The sequence below is a fragment of the Pteropus alecto genome, unplaced genomic scaffold (genome assembly GCF_000325575.1).
Source record: "Pteropus alecto unplaced genomic scaffold, ASM32557v1 scaffold210, whole genome shotgun sequence".
NCBI lineage: Eukaryota > Metazoa > Chordata > Mammalia > Chiroptera > Pteropodidae > Pteropus > Pteropus alecto.
Genome location: NW_006431288.1, coordinates 506861 through 532552, shown reverse-complemented (window position 1 = coordinate 532552; position 25692 = coordinate 506861). Strand labels below are relative to the sequence as shown.

The following is a 25692-nucleotide window of genomic DNA, read 5'->3' as shown; positions in this document are numbered from 1 at the left end:
TGTATTTTCAAACAGAGTGGCCCAGGCTGCAGGTATATCACCCCCACTCTCCCCTCAGCTCCTGCTCACCAGCCACTCATTTTTATTGTTCAGTCCATGTCAGTTAGAAAAGGAAAGCGGGCTAAAAGCACCTTGTTCAGAGATGGCTCAGAGCCCCCTGCAGCCACCTGAGGGTGCCAAGCTGCTGGGCCATGGCTCTTCCAGCAGCCTGTAGCCTCCCTTACGGGGGCCAAGGTCCCTGAAGTTCTGCCTGGGAGGTGCCCGTCCTCCAGGTCCTTTGGAAACTGGGCCCCAGCCCCAGCACCCACTTGCCCAGCACCCGCACCTCTCAGCCTCTCCCCGAGACTGGGCTCCAGAGGAGCCGGGCGTGAGGTAGACTGTGCATTAGTTACTCAGCTCCCCTCCCAGGCCAGGGAGGAGGAGGGAACCACTCACCCCCACCCATGATCCTTTTCCCTGGATGTGGTGACATTGTGGCATGGGCCCCTGGATGCTGCCCTCTGCCCACAGCTCCAGCTGGCCAGAACACCGACAGCACCAATGGGGTGGACAGTGAGGAAGAGAAAGGTATAGTCCTATTCAGCATGGCCTCAAGATGCAGAAGTCTAGTTCTTGGGGCTTCCGGCGCAGGTTGCACTGGTCCCGGGCCAGCAACCGTCCTCCATGACCCAAACACTTGAGTGAACGTCTCTTAAATCCTCGGCCACAGCTTTTGGAGCAGGGTGACCAGGCGCCGAGCTCCCAGGTTGGGCAGGGGTCCCCACAGGCTCGCATCTCCACTGGCCGATGAGTCGCATCGCAGGCAGATGCTGTGCGCTGCCCCAGGGAGCCATGACAGACCACTGCCCGCTTCTGCAGGCCACTGCCACAGCTCATGGAGCAAGGCCCCCAGCTGCCTGCCACCCAGCGTGCAAGGGGCCTGTCATCCGGCTGCTCCACTTGATTGGAGAGGCTGAGGACGCTGTTGTGGAGCACGGAGGGGGCCCGGGGATCCTTGGGGTGGGAGGACTTGTCCTCCCGGGGCTCTTTGGGCAGATAGAATGAGTAGCGGACCCGTGGTGGTGTCATCTTCCCCACAGAGAGGACCTCCACAGTCAGGGGCTCCAGGATGGGCCGGGAGGCCTGCAGGCTCTCCACCGCTGTCCCTGTGCCACTGTAGCGCAGCAGGCTGCCCTTCACCACCAGGTCCCGCTCCATAGGTGACACCACAAAGTGCCCATTGAGCAGGTACTTGCCTTGGCTGTTCTTTAGGGCAAGGTAGTTGTCATCTCCAATCAGCCCTTTGTAGCCACGCTGGCGGATATCAATGCTTGAGGCACCTGCAGGGATGGCCACCACGAAATTGTAGCCGTGCCTGTGGTAGGAAAAGAATTGTGCATTACACAGATGCCTGGACATTAGGACCTCATTTCCTCTAAAGTCATAACTGATAGCCCTTTCACAATGCCTGGGGTAGGTCATGAAGATGACAGAAAACAATGACTAACAGGCTGCCTCAGAGGACCATGGAGGCATACAAGCTGAAAGGCAGAAGGGAGATTGTCATCAGGTCATCTGAAACTAAATATGCTGGCTGTATTGCCTCATGATCTTTTTCCTTCGATACATTTATATTCTGGTGAATTCTATCATGGGAGTAAAAGCAGAGTGTTGGAGTCAGAGGGATCCCTACCACACACTTACTGTTGGCCTTAGATAAGTTACTTAGCTTCTCAGTTTCCTCACCCATAGATAGAGCTCATAATCATACATATCTCATCAAACTGTAATTAGGATTAAACAGCTACAGCACATAAAGAATGAAGCATAGTACCTGGCACACAGTAAGCACTCAATAGATATGATCTATTTGGAGAAGGAAGATGAGGAGGGAGAGGAAGAGGGAGGAGAGATAAGTCTGCAGTCCCTGAGTCCAAGTGGGGCTGAGGCCTTCATGCAGACTGGCCCTAGAGTCAAGGGCCCAAATCAAGCCTTGACTAGGACACCAACTCCCTGGTGGCTTTAAGAAAGTCAGTCTCTCTGGGTCCTGGTGTCCTCATTTATACAATGAGCAGTTAAACAAGCTGATTTCAAAGGTTCCTTCCAATAGAAACCCCTGCCATTTAACCAGCGAAGCAAGTCTGGAGATATCAACCTTTGATTCTTCACTTGACCTCCCTACTACAGATCCCTGTGAAGGAAAGCCTAGGACACCACCTGCCTGCAGTGTCCAAGCTACCAGAGAAGTTGTCCACTTCAGAGCTCAGCATGGGGCCCTGTAACCAGGAAGCAGGGCAGGGGGTGCGGTGGGGGTGCCTACTCAGCCAAGGCTCCTGGGCAGCCATCATCAGCACCTGGACTCCCAGGTTTTCAGAGCCAACCGTACCTGCCTCTGAAATGAGACCTCGAAGGCTCTGCCTGCCCCAGCTGCTCCCAGAACATGGGTCAAGACTTTCAAAGGGGCATATTCCTCTGGAAAAATTAAAAGATAATGTGCTGGACCTCAGAAAGCACAAGCTGGGGAGCCCCAAGCCCTGGAGTTGGGACTAAAAGAAGCCCGGAGGCATTTTTTCTGCTGATCCCAGCACAGGTCTCCCAGGAAGCGGGGAGTCCCTCAGTCCTAGCTTCTCACTCTGCCTCTCTCTATAGTTTAGTGCCATTCTTACTTTAATCTGGTCCCCAAGGCCAGAGCCTCAGGCTCATAAATAAGGGGAGGCAGTCACATTTTGCCTCCAGCACAGGTACGTTTTGTTATCGTCATCATAAACATTTAGAGAGCATTTATTATGCATCAGGTACTACGTGAAGCATTTTACTTGGACTAACTCCCTAAATCTTCACAGCAGCACTACGTGAAATATATTAGTGACATGCTCATTTTATAAGTAAAGAAATCTATTATTCTAGAGGATGCAGCACTTGCCCAACATTACCCAGAAAATGGGGGACTGAGATCGAACCCATTATCCTAGAACTCTAGACAGACCCTAACAACTCTCTGCCATCTCCCTGAATAACTATTCTCTGTTAAATGGTGTCCTCCTCAAGCATTCATCTTTGCATTCATCTTTGTTTGCTGAATGAATGAATGAATGAATGAATGAATATCATACTCAGAGAAGAGTGTGAGTGGCCTCTACAGCAAGGGTACTGGCCAGGATCTGACATATATTCCAATCTAACACCAGCTTCCAATGCCTGGACAAAATGCTGCTCACCCCTTCTCCCCGCTGCACCCTGGCCTCACCCTTCGGGTCCCAGAACTCACATGGGCTTGGTGAAGAGTCCCGTCACCTTCTTACAGCTCTTGTTGTCTCCCCCACACACCCCACATTTGTCAAACTTCTTCTTTGAGCCCAGATTCCCATCACAGCCAGCCTTGATGCATTTGCCCTGGACACAGACCGAGGTTGAATCAGGGGTACACAACGTTCCATCCACCACCTGCAGTGCCCCCAAAACAGGAAAACAAAAGGAGAGAGGATTAACTCAAATGGGTTGTCTCCCCCAAAACCTTGAACCTGTTCTGACCTTTGCCCCAGGCTTGCTCACCTTGGGTGCCAGCACGTAGAAGTAGCCAGTGCCATTGGCTCGGCAGATGAGCTTGCACTTGTCCTGAGGAGACACGCCTGAGTACTTGGGCACCCACACCACAGCGAGGGTGAGCCGGTTGGTGCTGTGGTTGTAGCCATTGAAAGCTTCACACTGCTCCTCACGGAAGCTCTTGCCAGAGGCTGGGGAGGGAGAAAGCAAGAGCAGGAAGCTAAAGGGAAGGGCCGAGGTGGGGGCAAAGGAGAGAGCCTTCCCAGGGTGCTCAGCCTCCCGTGGCTCTAAACAGCTCCTCCTCAGCCTCAGTTGAGTGATCCTCAGGCCTGAAGCCACCCCATCTCAAAGGACTAAAGCAGACTGAGACCACAGGATGAAGGGCACAGATTGTAATGCATCTCCCAGGTACTGTGCCACCTTCTCCAGGAATCTGGTCTTAAACCCCCCGCTATAACAGGTATCCTAATCCTTTACGCTATAGAACCCTTCAGCAGTCTACTGAAAATATTTTCAGAATGTTAATAAATGCATAAAATAAATTACATAGACTACAAAGAATACCAATTATATCAATTTACAACTATTGATATCTTTCGAAACATGTTTATGATAAATGTTTCCTTATTAACACATTAAATGACAAGACTCAGTAACAAGTCTATAACCACTATCATTTTGAAGTAGTGACAAGCACAAATGGCATTTTAAGAAATCTGCCACAACTGAAATGTCATATGAAATATCCATGATTTCTCTTGGTGGCAAAGTCACTGGTACTGCTACTACTAGTATTATAGTAGTTTTTTAAAAGAAATACTAAATTTTAGATAGAACGGTTAGTAAAAAATACTAAATTTGTAATTGAAGGAAATTCTAAATTTTAAATTTAAAAAAGGTTAGTAAACATAGATATAATTTTCTTCCCATCTAACTTCATGGGCCCTGGATGAAGAATTCCTAGATGAAGATGGGCTTGGGACTACTTAACTAAGAGGACTTCTAGTGTATCATTCCCTTGAGCCATTTAACCTCCCAAGTCTAAGCATCCTGAAGAAAGCACCCTTGCCAAGGGAGTGGGCAGAGAAATGATCCCCAGAGGAATGAGCACCTGTGCAGTCCCAAGCTCTGTCCTAAGGCACAGAATCTTGACTGCAGTAGCTTTGTGGCCATGAATCACCCAGAGTGAGAGCTGTGACCACAAGCATGGCCTTTCCCAGGCCCTGGCCACCACTACTCTCCCTCCTTACCTGTGCTGGGGCAGGGTTCGAGGCTGCAAGATCGGTATTTCACCCTCACTCCCTCGCAGTACCTGCCCCCATTGGCAGGGGTGGGGTTGCTGCACTGCCTCCGGGCCAGCTGCACTCCCCCACCACAGGTGCGAGAGCAGGGGCCGTAGGGCTCCCATTTGGCCCAGGAGCCATCCACCTGTGAGGAATAATCTGTTATACTCTTGCAGAGGTCAGGGTACCACACCCACAACCTAAGTATACAGAAGGGTGACACTGGTACAGCCTCCACAGTCCCATCCCACTGGAATGAAATCCACTTGGTATCACCAGGGAAAACAAATGATCAGTGTGCAGAAGGCCCACACAACATTTCAACCTATTAATTAGCAAGACAACTGTTCTCCGGTATAAATGAGACCGCTCAAAAGAGAGGCATCTTGGGCTGTGGGGTCAGGCAGCCAAGTTCTACAGTCTCCTCTGCCCTCACCACATGGATGGTCTTGAGCAAGTGGGGAAACCTCCTTAAGTTTCAGGTCCTTCATCTGCAAAAATGGGGCCCATGATACTCAGGCGTGTGGTCAGATGGAAGATTTAAATGATGCAACATGTATGAAAATTCCTAGCACTGTGCTTGCCGTCATTTAGTTCGAAGTTTCTTCATATTTATTGTTAGTGTGTTTACAAGAGTTTTGGATCTAAGGTATGGCCAGCCCCCATTCTTGCCAATAAACCTTGTGACCATAGACATCTGAATATTTTTATCTGTAAATGTTCTATAATTCAGACTTTTCATCAAACCAGACTGATCTTAACCTCATTAGGGGGTTGAATTTGAAAAAGTTGCAGTATAAGCAGTTCTAATGTTTGTGCTAAGAGGAGATAGACATAAAAGACTATTAAGCAATCTTAGAACTCTATTTGGATTTAGGGTGAATTATGCAGTGTTGTCTTATTTTTTAAGAGGGTGGAGAGGAGATAGAAAAGTTATAGTATTCATTATGTTTTTCTTACGATGACAGTAAAGTGAGTTTTTATCCCCTGAACACACATCAGTTGGGCAATAGAGGAAGCAGCCCTGTTGTACAAGCCTGGGATTAAAATGCTGTCACAGATCATCCAAAGCCACTAACTCACATGGAGCTAATCAGGAACTGGCTACATGCAGTATAAACACTTTAACTTATGTGTATATTCAGCATATTTATTCTATCTGTCCTTCTATCAGATAGTTCTTGTTTCATTGTGTCGACATGTCTGTTTCATCCTGTAAAAAAAAAAACAAAAACACCCTTTCCCTTAGCCCTGGTTTCTCCTCACACCAATGCCCCACCTCATTCCATCCTTTCACTTCTAAGACGATGCCCCACCTCATTCCATCCTTTCACTTCTAAGAGAGTCCTCTACATTTGCTCTTTCCACCTACTCTCTGCTCAGGGTCTTGCAATACGGGTTTCATCCTTACCACACCATGGAAGCTATTCTCAGTCAGCAATGACCTTCTAAAGACCGAAAGAGTCTATGCCTAGGCCTTGTCCTCTCCAGTTTCTCTGCAGTATTTAATATTGTTTCTCTGGCTTCAAGACAATGCTGTCATTTTTTACTTGGCATCACTTCTTCCTACCCATTCCCACAAGAAACATTCATCATGTTCTTGCAATGTGCCATTCATTCGTGCATCCACCAAATATTTGTTGAGTTCCAACTACATGCCTGACACCCTGTGCAGAAAATTCCTGCCCTCAACGCTGTTGCAACCCCTAGCAGGAGAAAGTAAACAATTAAAATAAGCTTGTTCACTCAGAGTGTCAAATGAGGTTAAAAGCAGGTGGGAGAGAGATGGGGAGGACCTAGATGAGTTAGGGTACTCTGTATTATAATGAGTCACAGAGGCCTCATTTCCTGAGGTGATGTTTATGCAGAAGCCTGAAGGAAGTATTTTGAGTATTCCAGGCTGAGGGAGCAAGTGCAAAGACCTGGAGGAGGAAAGTACCTAGAGTACTCTAGGGTCACAAGAACAAGAAAAGCAAGCAATGAAGGCAGATATGGCTCATTCATTCTGAGTGAGGGGCAAAGCCCCAGAAGTGGCATGACTTGATATATTTTAAAGGATCCTTCTGGCTGCTATGGTTGGAATAGTCTGTAATAAGTAAGATCAGAAGCAAGCCAATCAGTCAGGGAGCAACTGTAATATACCACGGGAAAGGGGATGGTGGCTTGGACCAACGTGACAGCAGATGAGGTGGTAAGAAATAGTTAGATCCTGGATCTTTTTTGATGGTAGAGTCAACAAGATTTGCTGAGATATTGAATGTGAATTGGAGTTGCCAAAGAAGGTTTAGGGGAGATGAGTAGGAGCTTGGCTTCCCAGATGTTGTGTTTATGATGCTTATCAGGTATCATAAGTGATGGAGATGTCAAGATTCCATAGGACATTCAGGTCTATAGTTCAGGGAAGAAGTCTATGCTGAAGTTAGTAATGTGGGAGTCTTCAACATAGAAATATTAATAGTGTTTAAAGCCAGTAGTGTAGAGAAATCACCTAACAAGTTAGTGTGAATAGTGAGGAAGGCTAGGGACTGAGCCCTGGAGCTCTCCCACACTGGGAAAAGAAGAATGTGAGAAAAAATTAATAAAGGAAACTGAGAAGGGGCAGTTTGTAAAGGAGGAAGAAACCAAGAGACAGTGAAGACTTTGTTCCCAGAGGAGAGAGTGATCGACACACAAATGCTGCTAGCAGGTCATGTAACATGAGGAATGATGACCAATCATTGACTTTAGCAATGTAGAGTCCAATTAGTGACCTTACAAAAAGTCATTTTGGTGGAATGGCGTGAGCAAAAGCCTGATTGGAGTGAGCTCCAGAGAAAAATGGCAAAACAGGAATTGGACAGAGCAAGTTTATACAACACTTTTGAGAAACTTTGCTGTTAAAGGAGTCAGAGAACTAGACTGAGATATATAGAAAGGAAGTAGGAAATTGAGAAGTTTTGTTTTAGACAAGAAAAATTACAGCAAGTTTGTATCCTGATAGAAATGATTCAGGAGAGGGAAAAATCTGATAATGCAGAAGAGAGAGATGAGATGAGAATTGTTAGAGCATTTTCCTCAAATAGACAAGAGGGGAAAGTGTTTCAGTGCAAACCACAAAGCCTTGCCTCAGAGAAGAGCATGGACAGCTCATCCATTGTCAAGATTATATGGGCACAGAAGCAGGTCAGATGGTTGAGGTAGTGGTGGAAGTTGGTAAAAGTTCTCTTCTGATTACTTTTTTCTTAGTGAAATAGAAAGGTCACTGGCAACATGAAAATGAGGAAGAAATGGTTGATGATGAGAGGAGAGAGGTGGTGAAGGTGTGAAGTAACAGTTTAGGAGGTTGGGAAAGCGAACAAACTAGGGAAATAAATATGATAGGACTCCTGAGCAGCATTATAGACCTACCTAAGTTTCCAGATCATGAATTTAAACTGAGGTCAATAAGCACAATTGCATGTCTTTCTTCAGCCATATTCACCTATACTGACATAATCGAGTAGGTGAGAGAGTTGGATTCCCCCAGGGTGGTAGATTATCCACATGAGTATGACAAAGAGAGACAGGGGCATGAGAGTCAAAAGTGTAAGTGAAAGAATAATTTTAACAATGAACCACAGAATCCCAGCTCAATAAAGAGGTTGTTGGTGAGGCCACGAGGGGATTGAGAGGTAATGGAACAATGGTTGGATCAATAGACCATAGGTCTAGATGGGATTGAAGAATTGCTAGAGTCCAAACACTACAGAGAGTGAGTTGGGAAAATATGGCCTTGGTGGTCAGAGTGGTACTCTTGCAAACTGAGGTCACTTGGGGGCTGTGGTGGTTAGCAAGATAAGCTTTGTGTTTGACCTTGGCTGACTAGGGCAGTGTCCTATGTGACTGGCTAGTTAAAGCAGGGTATGAAGGGACTGTTCAGAAAAGAGATTAAGAATATAGTGGATTTTGCTGCTGATAGACTGATAATTCTAGAAAACATTTGAAAAGATTGTGCTTCTCGGATCATATTTTCCTATATCTGTCATCCTTTTGACTTATCTCCTTATCCTCCTAACTCATATTCTCAAGAGCAGAAACTGACCATGACTGGCCTGCCCTCAGGATTTTCTAGTCTAAATACATCATCTTGATGGTCAAGACAACTGCAATCCAGCCCCAAACCATCTTTCCAAAGATGATTCTGATAGAGCCCTCATCCACCCAACCCTCCAGCTTACCCTCCTCCCTGTCTTTGTTCCAACTCTGCTTCATCTCTCTTTACTCATCTCTCAAGCCTCTCTTCAAATCTGACCCTTCATCAGAGTTATTTCCAACCCTTCTAATGATCATTAATCTATATTCCCTATTCTTTCAAGACACATTTCACACATCTGTCTTAACATACAGCAAACACCTCTTGGTATCTTGTGTTATAGTTTCAGTTCTAGCTTCCCAACTAACCTGTGAGCCCTCTGAGACATGGCCCATGTTTTATTTATTTTTCTGACCCGCAATGTATCTTACACAGTTCCCTGAACACAGAGGGTTGTTGCCTAATAAATGGCTGAAGGTTTAATTAAATATATATTCCCAGCACACCAAAAATTACATAATTCTGTACCACACCCATCTCAGGGCAATTGCTAAAGAGCTTGGTGAATGCTTTTTTATTATACTGCCTCTGTGTACATAAAACCCCAAGCCAAGCCCTCCCACAGCCGGGCCAGGGTGGGGAAGGGATGATCCTCACCGGAATCAAGGGAGAGGAGGGAGTCTTATTCCTCACTAGAAAAGTACAAATTCCTTTACTATCCCAACCCAAGACTTGAAGAATAGAAAGTTTTTATTATATTCAGAGAATATTTGGGGCTTTAAATTTGAATTTGTTCTTGTTTGATTACTACTCCTATTTATTGGGAAAAAATAACTTTTGCTCAATTATGTTTCAGTTTCAAAAAATGACAATCACAACAGAAACTGAAGCTTGGTTCAGGATGTAGTAAATTACTGAAGCTTGGCCAGAGGTCTGCTTTCCTTTAGCTTTGAGCCTTGTTCATCTATGGCCCATGGGGTCCCTGGAAATGGAACACACTCAGAAAGAGTTGATGAAGAAACAAAGGAAGGAACCAATGAGTAAGCAACTCTGAACATCAAGGGTTCAGTTTGGGGGCCAAGACAAGGCGCAGAGCTCAGCGCTGGGACTCTTCACTCTGGTTGAAGGGCTTTCCCCACTTGCCTAAGGCCTCATTAAGTTCTCTGACTTATCATGTCTTTTCTCTCCAGTCTTAGAGTTAAGAAGGGGATAGAACCATAGACAGGAAAATTGAGGCACAGTATAGCAATGCAATACAGTTATGGCCACATAGCAAATCTGGGATGGGACAGGTTTTCAGTGAAGACCCCCAGAATCTACTCCCCTCCAGCATACTCACTCTGTATTTATTGAGATTGTGCCTCTCCACACAAGTCCCCTTGAGGCAGAACTTGCCTTCACTACAGCTGGTGCCATCTGCCCAGGGAAAGTGGCGGGTCTGGCACACCATCTGCCCCTTTGCCTTTCCAGTACACCACAGTTTGGTGCAATACTGCATGTAGGGACAGGGCTTAGAGCCCACACCAAAGGCCAGCTCACACTGCTGGCTCAGGGTGTAGCTGGTACCCGGCAGGTCCTCGGGTAGGGCGATGGGCTTGCTGGGTTGGTCTAGAAGGCAGTCGCCTGCAGAGAGTCAAGGGTATTCATTCATTAGGGGTGAGCTGAGAAAGGTGAGGCTTGGCTAGCTAGCCCAGTACCTAAATGGAAGGCAGAGAATGAAGCAAGGGGCAATGGAATGGACCCACTTCAGATCCCAACTCTTTGTGGTCACGCACACCTTAGGTAACAGTGGACAGGTTCAGAGAAGTGGTGAGCACTGCCAGCAGTGACAGCACTGATGCCCCTCCTCTGTCGTCCTGGCTTACCATGCCCGCTGTCCAGGAAGTCGGTGATGATGGCAGCACTGCAGGCTGACCAGGGATTGGCACGGTCAATCTGGATGAGCGTTGGGGACATCATGTGGTTGGCTTGGAGTTTCCCAAACACTTCCTCACAAACTTTCACATTGTCGTGGGGCATGTTGAACACATGGCCTGTGGGTGAGGCAAGAGGATTCAGTGGGCTGTGCAGTTTAGAAGGCATGGGGGTGAGCGTGGGGAGGATAAGCTGGGGAAGCTAGTGTCAGTGGTTTTCAGGCTGGTCATTTCCACCTATTGATAGATTGCTTCACAAATGTTCCCAAGATCATGTTCTCTTGTTCTCTGTCCCATCTATCAGACTGTGGGCTCTGTGACGACAGCGGTATATTTAATGTACTTTCCTCTTAGTGCTCAATTAAGACACTCTGACCGCTAATGTTCTCGGACGATATCACCAGCCAACTAGGCTGGTGCAATTGGAGAAAATCAAACAAAGCCATTGCTAAGGAAGATTCTGGCCCTGAGAGAGGATCCCTAAGGCTTCAGGACATGAGGAAGCAAAGACATGCATGTGTGTCTACATCCTGCCAACTACCCAGTGAATCCCAGAGAGACTCTGGAGGGGAGCTCTCCTACCCCATCCAGGAGCCCTTTCCAGACTTACCCAGCTCATGAGCAGTGGTGAAGGCTGATGGGAGCCCATCATCCTCGATCACTGAACAACTTCTCTTGGGGTCGCACATGGTACCCACGTCAGCCATGCCCAGAGTGTCACAGGTGGTGGCTCCACACAGGTCCTGCCAGGACAAGGGAGAAGCAGAAGACAGCCAGAAGTTAGAGGCAGTAACAGAAAGGACCTGGAAGGAAGAAAGAGCATTCCAGTTCATCCTCATTATAAGCCTAACCAGGCACAGCACCTTGTCAGCCAAGCCCTTTTTTCCAGAGGGTTGTGGGGTTATTCAAGGAATAGACCCAAGCTGAGAGAGAAAATTTCAGAAAGAAAGCTCTGTGGCTCATAAACTCTATCCAGGGAGGTCCTGTGGGAGGAAATTAGGAGGTACAAAATTAAACTACAAAGCCCATTGCTTTATATAGAGTTGGTCTTCCAGACCGGACACTGGCAACTCCCACAGCTGGGCGAGGCTCTGGTCATTGCCTGACTGAGGCAGGTGTGGGTGGAAAGCAAGCTCACTCTCCATTTAGTCAGCTCTGTGCAGCCTCGGTCGTGGCTGAGCGACTGCCCTTGGACACCCATGAATTAAGCTCAGACTCTCAGCCAAAGTGTCATTGGCCAAGGACCCTCCCATGCCTCAGATCTAGCTTCTTTGGGTTGGGAAGAGGCAGTGAGGTGGACACAAGCCCCTATCCAGGCACAGCTCAATTGCTACAGAAGCTCAAGGGTACCATGGGCTCAATGACTGCTAGGGAAAAAAATTAAATGGATTGTGACCTAAGTAGAAAGTTCCCTCTTGCAACAGGAGATAGGGCTTCCAGCAGCCACCTTGACAGGATGCACTTCCAGGGGATATGGAAAGGCAAAATGAGGTTCCTGGGGTGGATATCTCAAAGAACTCATTGAGTGTTATGAGCCAGTAATGCATCTAGATACCTTAAGAGCCCAGGATTTGAACATAGAATAAGACACTGTTGAATAGATGATGCTGGCATTCTCCTCATTACATCCTTGTCTTTAATGTGCACAGCCTTTTACAGTTAACAAGAAACTATTACATATATCACCTCATTTAATCACCACAACAGTCTTAGGAGGCAGATATATTATGATACCCATTTGTCGAAGGTGGAAACTGAGACTCATGATCATAGTTAACCATAACAATGACTTATTGAGTGATGACACCATGTGTGCACTTCGCACACATGACCTTATTGAATCGTCACAACATCCCACTGGAATAATTACTATTATTATCACCTTCCACAAGGACGGTGAAGCTCAGACAGGTACAAGTGTCAGGCAGAAATGTACCCTCAAGGTCTGTATGATTGGACACTCAGTGCTCTTTCCTACCACATCACAGCTGACTGCCCAGCAACTCCTGAGCTAACAGTCAGAAGAAAGAGCTGTGTGTGTTCTCCCCTGGGAGCCAAGATGTTTATGTAAAGGTTAGTGCAGGACATAAGGAAGCGGGGTGGGCAATGGGGCCCATATGTCCCTGGACACTAGAGTACAAGATCCCCACTAAGGCTGTAGCCTCTGAAAACTCTAGCCAGGTGGTCACAGCCTATGTTACACTGCCCCGGGGCCGCCACGTCCACTCACTGCTGGCCTTGCGTGTGAGAGAGGGCACAGGAATAAGAACTGAGAAGTCTAGATTCTGGTCCTGGTCCCATCACTTAAGTAGATGTGTGACTTTAGGCAAGTCACTTCTCTCCCCAGGGCCTCAATTTCCTCCTCTGGTGATGGGCCAGTTCTCACCTAGAACCCAGACTGTACCAGTGCCTTAAGTCTCTGCTCCTTCCCCAATCCCAGGTGCTCAGCCCCTTCTGGTCTTCAAGGTTATAAAAAGAACACAAAGACTGATATACTTTTAGAATGGAAACACCCTGAGGATGATATTGTCCCCTGACCCATGTTGTGTAGGATAAAACTAACTCACAGAAAGTGAAGGTTACCCACGTGGAAGTTCAGAGTCTTATCCTCCTCTGCTCATCAGAAATGACTAGAGCAGATGGGGAGCTCAGACCGCGGTCTAGGCAACCACTGGAACTCAGCTGGTCGGCAGGCGCCTCTGTGGCTAAGAGGTCCTTAAAGCCAAAAGCCTCCTTCCTCTCAGGGAGGGTGGACTCTCTCTGGAGCAAAGACATGCAGCTGCAGGCCCTTCCTGGCCAGAAGCAACCTGTTCTTTCCATCAAGAAATCCAGTTTCCCTAGATCAAATGAAAGGAACAAGGAAAGAGCCGGCAAATTTTCTGAGGGTCAGGGTATAGCTGAGAGCAATTCTACGGTAACAACCAGTGTCTTCACTGGGAGAAGATGCAGCTGTTTGGGGTCAGAGGCTCTGCCTGCTCCTCTTCTGCCAGTCGGATTCGCTGGGCCTTAGTCCTGTGAATGTCAGCAGGCAATGTGCGGGGCCCATCGGGGCCTTGTTTGTGGCAATGAAGGTCTCCACCCTTCTGGAATGAACTCAGATACACGCAGGCTGCTTTAACCTCTTCAGCTCTGGCTCTTGTCTCCAGAAATAGAAACTGTTCTGGTTCTTTCTGCTTGGAAGGTGTAGGCACTTCACAGCACAGCCCCTACCTGCCTCACTGCTTCTGATGATTCGTCATTTCTCCTTTTCCAGATGACAGCTGCTTTTCCAGATGTCCCAAGAATCATCTTAGCTAAGAACCTAATCCTCCTGAGTTATTCTCTTCTAGCTGTCCCTTTCTATAAAATAATTTAGGCTTGGATTTGAAATCATGGGGTTTGAAAATAAATAAATAGATAGATAGATAGATAGATAGATAGATAGATAGATAGATAGATAGATAACACCTTGCAGCAGCTGGATCCATTTTACCAAGGTTGCTCTCTACATGCCCACCATGACTACCACCAGCTGTCTTCCCTACAGACCACCTTCCCATCTCCTCTCATTTCTCCTGTCATGTACTGGGGTGCTCAATATTTTCCAGCAGTACGAGACCCACAAAATTCAAGCACATTAACAGAAGATAGATGTGTTCTCAGGTAGCTGACTTCCTGCTCACATTGAACTCCTGGCATGTGAGCCAGTGCCCATGTTCACGGCCACATCATAGCATTCAATATTATACTCACAGAACTTCAGAGCCATCCCGTCTTTCCACAGATGAGCAAACTGAGGCTCAGTGAACTCAGATTACTCACCCAAGACTACATGGCTAGTTGGTAAAGAATGTGGTCCTGAATCCATGCCTTGTAACACCAAGGCCAGCATTGGTCTTTGGTCTGAATTGCACCACACTAGTTAGGATGTCATAATTACTGGTAAGAACCATCTGCACTAGTAGTAATACTGTCCCTTTAACTTGTTTCCCATCTGAATCTCTTGTCATGCATCACTATATTTCCCCATCTAACCCAAAATCCACTTGTTTATAATCCCCAAGAATGGGAGGACCTTGCTTTGCCAGAAGAGAAAAAAAAACTCTAGCACTTCAGTGTCAGGGCAACATGACTAAGGATGCCTGGTGAAGAAGAAGATAACATGCCCTATACCTTCTATCAGCAGATTCAATTTCACGGAATACAAACCCTTCAAGATGTACAAATGCTATCATAGCAAGAGACTGAGGTAACCAAAATAAGAACTACCTCAATGCAGATAAGAGGAACCCAAAGCTGTCAGGAAGAGCAAACTTCTCTGAAAATCACCAGTTCAAGAGGGGGTACATATCAAATATAAGACTCCCTCTCTCAACCCTGCAGCCTGACAGCCTAAAACAATGTCGGTTAACATTTATTGAGTTGTTACTCTGTGCCAGACACTGTTCTAAGAGCTTTATCTTTATTAGCTCTTTGAATCCTCACAACAGCTTTCTGAAGGAGATGTCATTAGGAAGCCCCATCTTACAGATGAGACCCAGAGAAGATAAGTAACTAGGCCAGGGTCAAACAGTGAGCCCAGGTTAGGCAGAGAGGGAGAGGCCGCAGGAAGGTTGAAATCCAGGCAGTGCAGCCTCAAAGCTGAGCTCTTCCCACCAGTCCATACTGTTTCCGGTGCACACGTACCCCAAGAATGAATGGGCTGGGGAATCTCCAGAGGGCAAGGTTATCCACGCCATACCCCTATCCCCCAGAGCACAGGCTGGTCTCTGAGTGGGGAAAGGCCGGAGGAGAGGAGAATGGCAGGATTAAGTGCCAAGAGTGCTCTTAGAGAAGTGTCTACACTGCCTCCCTAGATGAGTAAGCCCCTGGCTCCATGCCCCACACCTGCATTGACACACTGATCCCATCCCTGCTGTCTGCCCTGCCTGCTGGCTCTTCACCGGGGCTCCTCTTTTCTCCAGGGAAAAACCTCAGGCAAAGAGCCAAGATGAAGTGACAGAAGAACCTAAGACTCCCTCTCTCAACCCTGCAGCCTGACAGCCTAAAACAATGTCGGTTAATGATTCCCAAACTGCCTCAGCACCCGTAGCTACATGCAGTCCTCTCATTATGTCAGCACCTTCCTTTCGAAAACATATACTAAACAATGGTGTGCAGGGGCCCATCGGAGGGCAACAAAGATGTAAAGACATCCCGCTTTAAAGGAGCTTACAGTTCATTGGGACTGGCATATGCTGGAGTCCATAGTTTCCACACAAAAACAGGAATATGTCATCAGACAAGTGTTAAGTAAACTTACAAGGGCAATGGAACAAGTTTATCCCAAATGTAAATTCTGGCAAAGGACCTGTAGGTAATCATTCAGCAAAAACAAACATATACAGTAGTCCCCCCTTATCCACAGGATATACCTTCCAAGAACCCCCTGGTGGATGTCTGAAATCAAGGATAGTACCGAAATCTATACATACCTATGTGAAAGTTTAATTTCTAAATTAGGCTAAAAGTTATTTGAATGTAGTCTATCTCTCTCTCAAAATATCTTATTGTACTGTACTCACCTGTTCACCTAAAGCACTTTATGGCTTCTCATTGGCATACCCAAATTGCCAGCATCAGTACTCTTGTACTTTGGGGTAAGTAAAATAAGAGTTACTTAAACACAGGTACTGCAATACTGCAACAGTCGACCTGCTAACCCAGAGAGTGACTAAGTGACTAGTGGACAGGGAAAGTCTACAGAATGGAGAATCCAGACAAAGTGATGATTCATATCCTGGGCAGAGGGAGTAGGACTCACGAGATTTTATCATGCTACTCAGAATAGTAGCATAATAATAAATAAATAAATAAATAAATAAATAAATAAATAAATAAATAAACTAATAAACAAACAAACAAATAATTTATTTCTAGAAGTTTCAACTTAATAATTTTGGAACTGGTCAACCTCAGGTAACTGAAACCATAGGTAAGAGGGGACTAATGTACTGAGTAACTACTAAGGTAGTGATGATAACAGCGGCCATTAACCGGGTGCCTATACTAGAACACTTGGTAACTTATCCTTGCAATGACCTTTTAAGTTAGTTACCATCATTGCCATTATCCTCATTCTATGGATGAAGTAGCCAATTCATTCAATGTGAGTTGCTAAAAGTGCAAGTTTTAACACTCAGCTCTGCCCAACTCCAAGCCTGTGTTCTTCCCATTGTGCCAAGCGACCAAGTCCAGGAGTCAAGGTGAGGTGAAAGTAAGTGCGGAGCGATACAACTGAAGAGAGGTTCGATGGAAGAAGAAAAGCAAGACCTAAGGATGGAGAAAACCCCATTTGCCTTCTTGACTAAACCAGTGTTTAAAAGAAAGATTCCAGTGTGCATTACCATTGGCTGACTTACTTGATGTAAGTAAGAAAGGAGGAAGAAGAAGAATCACCCTACAAGTCAGGGAGCAATCCTACTCTACTCTTTCTTCTCCCCACACCTTCCTCCCAGAAGGAGTGGTATTGAGTTTCCTTTTAGTGGTATTCACAAAACATTAAACACCAAATCTACAAATGCCCCTCTCTGTTAATATCTTCCAAGGTCTAACTTCAAAAAAAGATCCTGATAAAATTATGATTCTTTTTACTGCATTGGGAGATATCTATAAAATACATATTATCATTTTATTTTTTAACATTTTATTTTTTACCTGAACACTAAATTTCACTGCCATATTGCAACTAGTTTCTTATAGAAAGAATGACTTCTATTTCAAAAGAGGTTCCAGAATGCTGTTCCACTCTGGATAGCTTAGAAGATATCCTCCCAAAAGATATAAATGTGTTCAAGGCCCAAACAAGAAACCCCAAGCTTGGGCTTGTGAGAGATGGAAAGGTGAAAGTATGAATGAAGAAAATCAAAGAGAAGGGAAAGGTGACAAAGAGCCTGCCTCAATAACCCCAAAAGAGAAAGAGGAGAGCATGAAGAATACAGGGAAAGAAGAGGACAAAGGAACGACTTAAAGTGATACGAAGCCCGACAGAGGAAATAAACTGAATGAAGGAATAGCAGTCAGAAAAACCACAAATTATATAAATCCTAAGAAAACAAAGTCAGTCTAAAGGAGGAAATGTCACAAAAGCAAAACATGGTCAAATAGAGAAAAGGGCTTCTACGAGGTAGACAACAAGCTTCCTTCCCCATCACCACCAGCTCCCCACCTCAGTGCCTTTCTCCAAGCTAAGAAGAATGACACCCCACTGTCCCTCAGTGCCTTTCTCCAAGCTAAGAAGAATGATACCCCACTGTGCTTCCAACAGTGGAGGGGTCAAGCCTCCCCCAGGGCACTTAACATACCATATTGAAATAAGCTGTCTTCCTGTTGGGCTACCTGACACATAGTGAATTCCTGGCAGCCAGAGGATATATCTTACTAATATCAGTATTTGCAGCCTTGGATAGTTCTTGAAAATAATAGATGCTCAATAAGCATTAAAAGAAAGGATGAATAAATTAATGAAAGCCAGCCTATCACAAAGTTACCCAAACAGCAGAAGCATTGGACCCTGAAGAGAGAAGATGGGGAAACACAGTCCTACTGAGTCTCAGCATGAAATATTGGCTCCTGCTGCCCAATGCAACTAGAAGCCACAGAAATTTTTCTCTTCATAGAAATAACTGTCCACCCAGAAAGACTGGCTCTACTTCTCCACAGTCCTGGTTCCAATCCTGTGCTGACCTCACCCTGCTGTTATGAGGCTGGAAGCTGATCGCTTTGCAAAATCAAATGTGCACTCTTTCTCTAGAAACATGAACTTTTTCTGAATCTTTAAGTAAACTTCACAAATTGTCAAAATACTTGTCATATGATCAATTTTTTCTCCTTTGTGCACAGTAAAGAATACTCCCTGCGTCTTGTCTTCACAGTGTTTTGATTTCAACACCCCACACCCCTCCCTCTGCCTGCCAAGGGAAGACATCAGCATCTCCCCATAGCCTGGCCCAAAATCGTTTTCATGCACTGCGGCTCTGTAGGTGGAAGAGGGCGCTCCAGTGCTGCTCTCCTCTCTGGTACCCCTAACACCTGGAGCTGTAAGGGAACAAGCCCAACCCCTTCCTAACTGCTTCCTCCCTGTGGAAACCACAAATAGAGTATGATTAGTCAGAAAAAATTACTAGCCATGTTTCAGATTTCTCTGGGGGAACTAAGAAATAGGTGACTCTAAAGGTGTCCATCAGTTCCCGATCCCATATAGATGAAAGGTGATTTATAAAGTAAGCACATTTCTAAAAACTTCTTATCCAAATAAACTACATATTTGTTATATGTGTGTGTAACAGATGTATAATATATATCCAAATTTTAGTTTGAAATGCATCAATTATACTAACGTTATAATAAACCAGATTTAAGCAGAGCAGCTCATACATCTGACTTAAAGGATTACTACTGACCCTTGCAAAGTAAAACAAAAGTCCCTCTTATGTTGGAGAGTAGCAGAAGACTCCTCCAGGTTCCCGGAGACCACATCTCCGGGAACCACATCTGCCCTAGTCTAGAAAGAGCAGCTGTGCACGCATGTTCTCATCACATACTGTACCTTCCTAAGGGAGTTCAGGAATGAGCAATTCCTAAGACTCTGAGAATGCAGCAGGCCCTGAAGTCTGTCCTGGCAAGGAGGCGAGGGAGTGCTGTTTACTCTAAAGCATACTTGAAGGATGGAGCTGCCAACACAACCTCCCCTCTTTCTGGTTTTGCCCTCTAGACATCTAAGAGAAAGACGGCTTCTAAAAGTCACATCTTGTGCATCGCTGCTTCTAATCCAAGTGGTCATACATCTTGTACCCATTATGCATGGTCGACGCAGCCCCCTGGGGGTCCAGCACACACCACTGACAAACAGAAGCTGTCACGCTGTTTGATGGCTTCTTCCTCAAAAGGCAGATTCTTCTGATGTCATGGCCCATATTCCCAGCAGGAGTCTTCTTTCTAGGGCTGGTTCCAAAAGTCAGCCTAGCCACTAGGCAACAGAGACTGAGGTCTGATACTTTAGAGCCAGCAAGTGACCTCCACAGGGGCATCCCAGGTAGCGGATGGACAACAGATGCTTTGCCCATTAAGATATCCTGTTCTCGGCTTTTGCTTTTTTTCCCCCAGCAATCTGACTGCCAAGTTGGTGTGTGTGCAGAGGTTGAACACCTCTTTTGTAGTTTCCCCATGACTTGTAGGGGCCAGCCGGTGGCAGTTCTACAGACCTCAATTGGAAGAATAAGCGCAAGGAAACAGACGCAGGCCAAAGACCTCCCTAGAGAAACCAGGTGGTGGGAGGAGAAGTCTGGGAAAAGAGGAAGTTCAACTCCAGAAAGAGACTAGCTGTGCCAAATGGGTTAGTGTGGAAGACGCCAGCTCCAGCCCTGTGTGCACCAGTCCAGCTTCGAGGGGCCATTTGGAAGCAGTAGAGATTCAGAGCCCCACAGGTAACCATGGATTCTGTGCCATCCCCAGAATGCTGTGGTTAGAATAACAAAACAAGAGCATGGCACACATTCAAGTCTCAGCCCCCAAAATCAGAGGAAGCAAGTCATGTGGATGCCCTTTTTCCTCCCAGTCTCCAGTATCTGATAAATTACAAAACTCCAAAACACCACTCCTCCATTTACAAATCTAAATTCTCATAGATCCATAGCAAAAGGCAGAGTTGCTTTTCTTATCTGCTTTTCTGATCTGACCATCTTTCTAATCCCAATATTCAGTATCTTGCCAACCCTGTAGCTAGGGTCTCTAGATGCTCTTTATTGAGTTCGTACCACTTCCACACTGCCAGCGGCAGAAGCTGGAGCCCTACAGCTAGGAGTGGTCATAGGAAGTTTCAGTGAGTTGGGGTCATAAACAACCTTGCCTACTCTGCTCCACAGCATACAACAAGGCAGACAGGTCACCCTCTGCCAACAAGGACATGGGAAAATTGAAAGTGATATTCCCAACTCAGCTCCCAGGGAAACTCCACTTGAAACTCCAGGCTCCACACAGGTGCCCTAACTAGATTGCCTGCTCTGAATGGACTGGAAGCCCCTCAAAGAGAAGACAGGCCCAGCACAAAAGAGTTTAAGAGAAACAGCAATGAAGGAGGGAGTGATCCTGGTACTTCCATCTGTCCTTTCACTGCAACCCACAAAATATCCCAGACCCAGGACAGAGAGAATAACTGAACATGTTACCCATGAGAAATGCAGCCTGGCGCTGACCTGGGCGGTTTGGATCACCTTCCAGTTCTACAAACAGAGGGAGGAAACCTGGGAGGAGGTGTCTGAATGGACTCTGACGCCCCCATAGAAAGGAGCTGACGTCTCCCGCCCTATCCAAAGCCATCGTCAGAGCGCCTCCTATCCGCTTTGGAGACAAACTGCGGCTTCTGGGCGGCAACTTCCTGGGTTCCGGCCCCTCAGCGCCTGATCTAGGAGGTGCTGATTGGCCAAGCCAGGCCAACACCTTCTGAAGGAGAAGGCTCTCCCCGACTGGCCACGTGTATCCAGACACACGTGAGCTAGAGCTCTGCTGAGGGTAGAAGCGGGCTCTCCCTAGAATATTCAAAATGAGACTAGGAAGAGATCAACGAAATTTAAACTCGGGGGCATTGGTCAGAATAAAGGGCATTTGGAGAGCTAGGGTCGGTGACCCTAAAAAATGAAGCTATCTCAGTCCAAAGAGGTGACAGATCAACTCACCTGCCTGGTGAAGAGGATGGCGGTGTCCCAGTACTCAGGGTGCTTGTCACTCACTTTGTTCAGCTTCTTCTGCCAGGCGCAGAAGTTGCGAAGCGTCAAGGCCGCATTGCCGGTGACCTTGGGCCCCGCGTCGCGGTCTCCAAGAAGTAGCACCTTGACCACGACGATGCTAATGGGATTGAGGATGCTAGGATGGCGGTAGAGTTGAGCCGCCGTGGCCAGCAACGTCAGCAGATAATGCTCCAAGTCTGCACCGTGGAACTTGACCATTGACTCATCTGCTACCACCAGTGTCTCCACGTACCGAGGGATAGACACGAAGCGCTTGGCGCGCCCAGACCTGCGGCGGCTGCGACTCTCCCCTAAACCCGTCCGCCGAGGCTTGTAAGAGTCCAGGGCCCGCAGGATGGCCGGGTTCCAGCCTGAGGCCACCCCGCAACGAGAGGTAGGATCTCCTAGAGGCCCGCCGGGGGCGACCCGCCGCTGGAGGAGATGTGCGCCCTGGCTGTTGCGGTGCGCCGCGGGCGCACTGGCGTTGGTCAGTGGACTAATGACATACTCGGCGCCTCTGTAGCCGAAGGCTCCGCGTAGCCCGCCGCACAGGCTCACAGCAGCAAACGAATCCGGACCGGCATTCACGTCCCCAGAGTAAAAGCAACGTCTCAAGACTGGAGCGCTCCGGGTGAGCCCCTGAAGAGGGACGCCCAGATGTTCAGTGAAGAAGGCGGGCGCCAGGAACTGAGCATCCGGTGTCAAGTGTAGATAGAAGTCCTCCTGAAACGCTGAGATCTGAAAAATGAGCCCTTGATCCCCGGGGTCCTCTGGACCGCGCCGGTAGTAGTGGCGGCCGTTGATGTCCGGGTCCAGTCGAATGGGCACCACCACCTCCCGCTCTGACTCTGAGCCGCCCGCAGTTCCCGCGGCGAGAGTCAGGGTTAAGATGCTTAGTAGAAGCATGGCGCCGGGCAGCGAACCGCCGCGGTCTCGGAGCGGCCGCCGGCACGATCTCTGTGCAGCCCGCGCACCGGAACCACCAACGCTGCGGGCAGCCGACAGCTCCCAGAAAGGAGAGCAAAGGGAAGGCGACTCCTCCCAGAGCTGTGAGAGTCCGCCGGGTAGCCCGCACCTACCTGCGCCTTCCCCAGCAAAGCGCGCCCCGGGAACTTAAGTGCAATCGCTGTCAAGTGCAAGGACCAAGACTTGCAGCCGAGAACTAGAGCGAGGTGCCGGACCGCTTCTCCGAACAGCAGCTACTCCTAGCGCCACAAACCGGGAGCTGGGCGAGCCTATTAAAGGCCCTTTCCTCTTCGGACTGCCCAGTCGGCGCCCCTCCCTCTCTCCCCTCCCAATCTCCCAAAGCTTGAAGCCCCGAGCCTCCAGGGGCCACCGAAGAACTCGGTCCCGCCTCCAGAGCCGAGAGCCACTTGGCGGGGAGGGAGTGGCGTTGCGCTGAGGCAGGAGGCGTGGGCTGGCCAGAGAAACCAGCACTGGAGTCTCGGTTCGCGTTTTGCCCTCGCGTTATGCCCCAGTGGCCGACACATCGGTTACTTCGGTTCCAGCGTATATCTGTCCACTCCCTGAGTGTTAGTCTTTATCTTGAGGCAGTTTGGGTGAGGAGCTGAGAATGAAGACCCAGCACGGATCCCGTCTCCCAGCCCCTGTTGTTGCAAAACCCCTGCTGTTTTTTCATCACAATGTCCCCTGAAAGACCCAGAACCAAGAATTATCCCTGTAAATGTCCTATTGCCAGAAAGGCAACTTCCCAGGAACATGGAGAGCCCACCTGGAACTCAAGGCCGCCTAGGCCCACAGTCTGCCCAGGGAGCTGTGATGCGCTGAATGGGCTGGTGCAGACTGTTAAGTTTTCAGGAATTTTGTCAGTCAACTGTTAAACACAGCCATTATTAAAAGTTAATTATATAAACTTACAATTATGAATTATGTTTAAAAACAAATCCCATCACTTCTTAATTGACTATCATCTATTCTTTTGAGCCTCTGAACCACCAGCCCTCCAGAACAGCTCACAGAAGAGAGCAGAGGGAGGTAGAAGTAGGATGGAAATGTTACTCTCCATATCTCCACCCAGGGACATCACAATAAGAGCTTAAAATAGGTCCCGGTAGGAGTAGTATTACACCGAAATCAGCAAATGCTACCACTCAGGGCTTGGGGAGGAGAGGGGAGCCCTCTGGTCAGCAATGACCAGCACACCAAGGCCTGGAGAAGAAGTAGAGAAAGAAGTTGCCTTCCCACCAGGGAGGGGCTGAGGGACCCGTGGACATAAAAATCAGAAGATGCTTCCTCCATGAGTTTATCTCATTTGATCCTTGACCAAGTGTCATGCAGGGCACTGGAGTGAGAGGCTGAGTGTGAGTCATGAAGACAGATCAAGCCATGAGTTTCCATCTAGTTTGGAGGGGAATCTGAGGAGCTCTGTCTCAGGCTTTCGTCTTCTAGATCCTCCTTATTGCTCGATAAAATCAATGTCTTTCTTCTGGCGAGGAAGAAAGACAAGAAAAGTAAGGAAAGTTTTCCTCATCTCCCTTGATACCTAGAAAATCTTCCCAGAACCAAAAGGCTCTGAGTTGAATTTAGAAGAGGTGAGGACAGGAAAGGGGTGTATACAGTGATCTGAAGCATAAAAAGGAGATGGTGTGAAAGAATTTTGAAATTTTCTTAGGGAAGTGGCTGCTCAAATAAACAACTCTATTATTGAAGGGAAGAGAATGCTGGGACCTGTCCATCAGCGAAGAGCACTTTTTGCCCATTATCTTCTCCCCATAAAGCATCCACTCTTCAAAGAGCATCCTGTTGCCTTGGAACAGGAAGACTGCCCAGATGCCCATAGTTCTCTATGGGCATCTGGGGGACCCTCTTCAATTGAGATGCATAGGGCTGAAATTCATTATGTGAATGAGTAAGACATGGGTGTTTATGCCCTATAAATGAAAGGGAGATTGTGCATATGGAAGGATTCTGTGTGAGAGAGAGGGAGTTCAAGTTTACAAAGGACTTGTGCTTTTGAGTATTTAAAGAGGGACTATAATTAAAGAGAAACTCGGACAACCAAGGGCAATCATAAGCCACTTATACAGGGCAAGCAATTGTTCTCCTACACCCAGCAGCTTAAATGGTGGGTTACAAGGTTTCCAAAGACATTTTACTTTCACTGTGATCAGTGGGATTTGGCAAGGGCTACAGCATGTCACAGCCCAGTCACAGCCCAACTGTCTCACCCCTGAGCACCAAAACCAAACAGAAGAGTGGACTTTCTCAAAGGTACTAGCATACATTGAGCACTTACTCTGTGCTAAGCATGACACCAAGAGTTTTATGCACATTATCTTGTTTAATGCTTGTCTTTTCCTTCTTGAGAAGTTGCAGGTCTGTCCGATCAATTTGGCAGGGGTTCCTAACCAGGAACTGAGGGTTTAGGGATCTGCTGGAGTACATACAGCTCTGGAGTAGAAGTTAGGAGAACTCAGCATTGATACTCTATTTACAAAACTGATCTGATTCTCTGACTCTTAATTTTCTCACCTGTCAAAAGAGGAGCGATTATCCTAGGCCCGAGGTCTTCAGTCACAAGGCTGCATCAGAAATCTCTGGTCTAGATAAAATAGAGATCACTCCCAGATCAAGTATTACATGACCGTTTGAGGCCTGTGGAAGGCAACACAGCATGATGACTTAAGAGGCCAGGCTCAGAGTACCTAGATGTGCATCCTGGCTCCACCAATCTTAGCTGTGAAATTGTGCATAAGTTACTCTACCCACTAAGCTCCAGCTTCTTTATTATTAAAATTAGGATAATAATACTACCTATGTCTATAGTTACTAGAACTATATAAGTTCTTACTTTAAAAAGTGCTCAGAAGTGCTTAATACATAAAAATAGTTTTTTAAATATGACCTAACAGTACTATTATTATTATTAATAATATGGTTATTATTATTTATTATTATCACCAAACCTTACTTGGCCCTCTGAGATGACTGTCATCATCACCTTCTAAAGTTTTCTGGTATTCCTTACAAAGAAGAGAGGAAAGCTTATGGGAACACTCTCTCCCACCTCTGCTAAGGGACTTCCAATGTCACGTCAGCAGCCCTACTTCCATATGAGGATTCTGTAATTTCCATCCTCTTGTTTCTCCCTGTCCTCCATGATTTTTGGGAAATAAAAAGCAACTCCTTCCCCAAAAGAAAGACCGGGGTCCTAGCCCATG

General features: G+C 47.0%; 1 protein-coding gene across 1 annotated transcript; it reads right to left on the bottom strand.

The window, feature by feature from the left end:
• Positions 1–22417, bottom strand: ADAMTS15 (ADAM metallopeptidase with thrombospondin type 1 motif 15). Its single transcript, XM_006905788.3, has 8 exons — positions 21461–22417; positions 11380–11512; positions 10722–10889; positions 10196–10479; positions 4773–4950; positions 3532–3713; positions 3248–3423; positions 1–1354 (listed from the first exon to the last, which is right to left on the bottom strand). The coding sequence occupies exons 1-8, from the start codon at positions 22415–22417 to the stop codon at positions 580–582; spliced, it is 2853 nt and encodes a 950-aa protein (XP_006905850.1). The 3' UTR covers positions 1–579.
• Positions 22418–25692: the final 3275 nt, after the last annotated feature.

Bases quoted from the DNA above. Each gene is read 5' to 3' on its own strand.
- ADAMTS15 (XM_006905788.3), bottom strand. From the start codon at position 22,417: ATGCTTCTACTAAGCATCTTAACCCTGACTCTCGCCGCGGGAACTGCG. The intron at 3,714-4,772 runs GTAAGGAGGGAG...CTCCCTCCCCAG, and splicing joins CGAACCCTGCCCCAGCACAG to CCTCTGGCAAGAGCTTCCGT. The intron at 3,424-3,531 runs GTGAGCAAGCCT...GGGGCACTGCAG, and splicing joins TCTACGTGCTGGCACCCAAG to GTGGTGGATGGAACGTTGTG.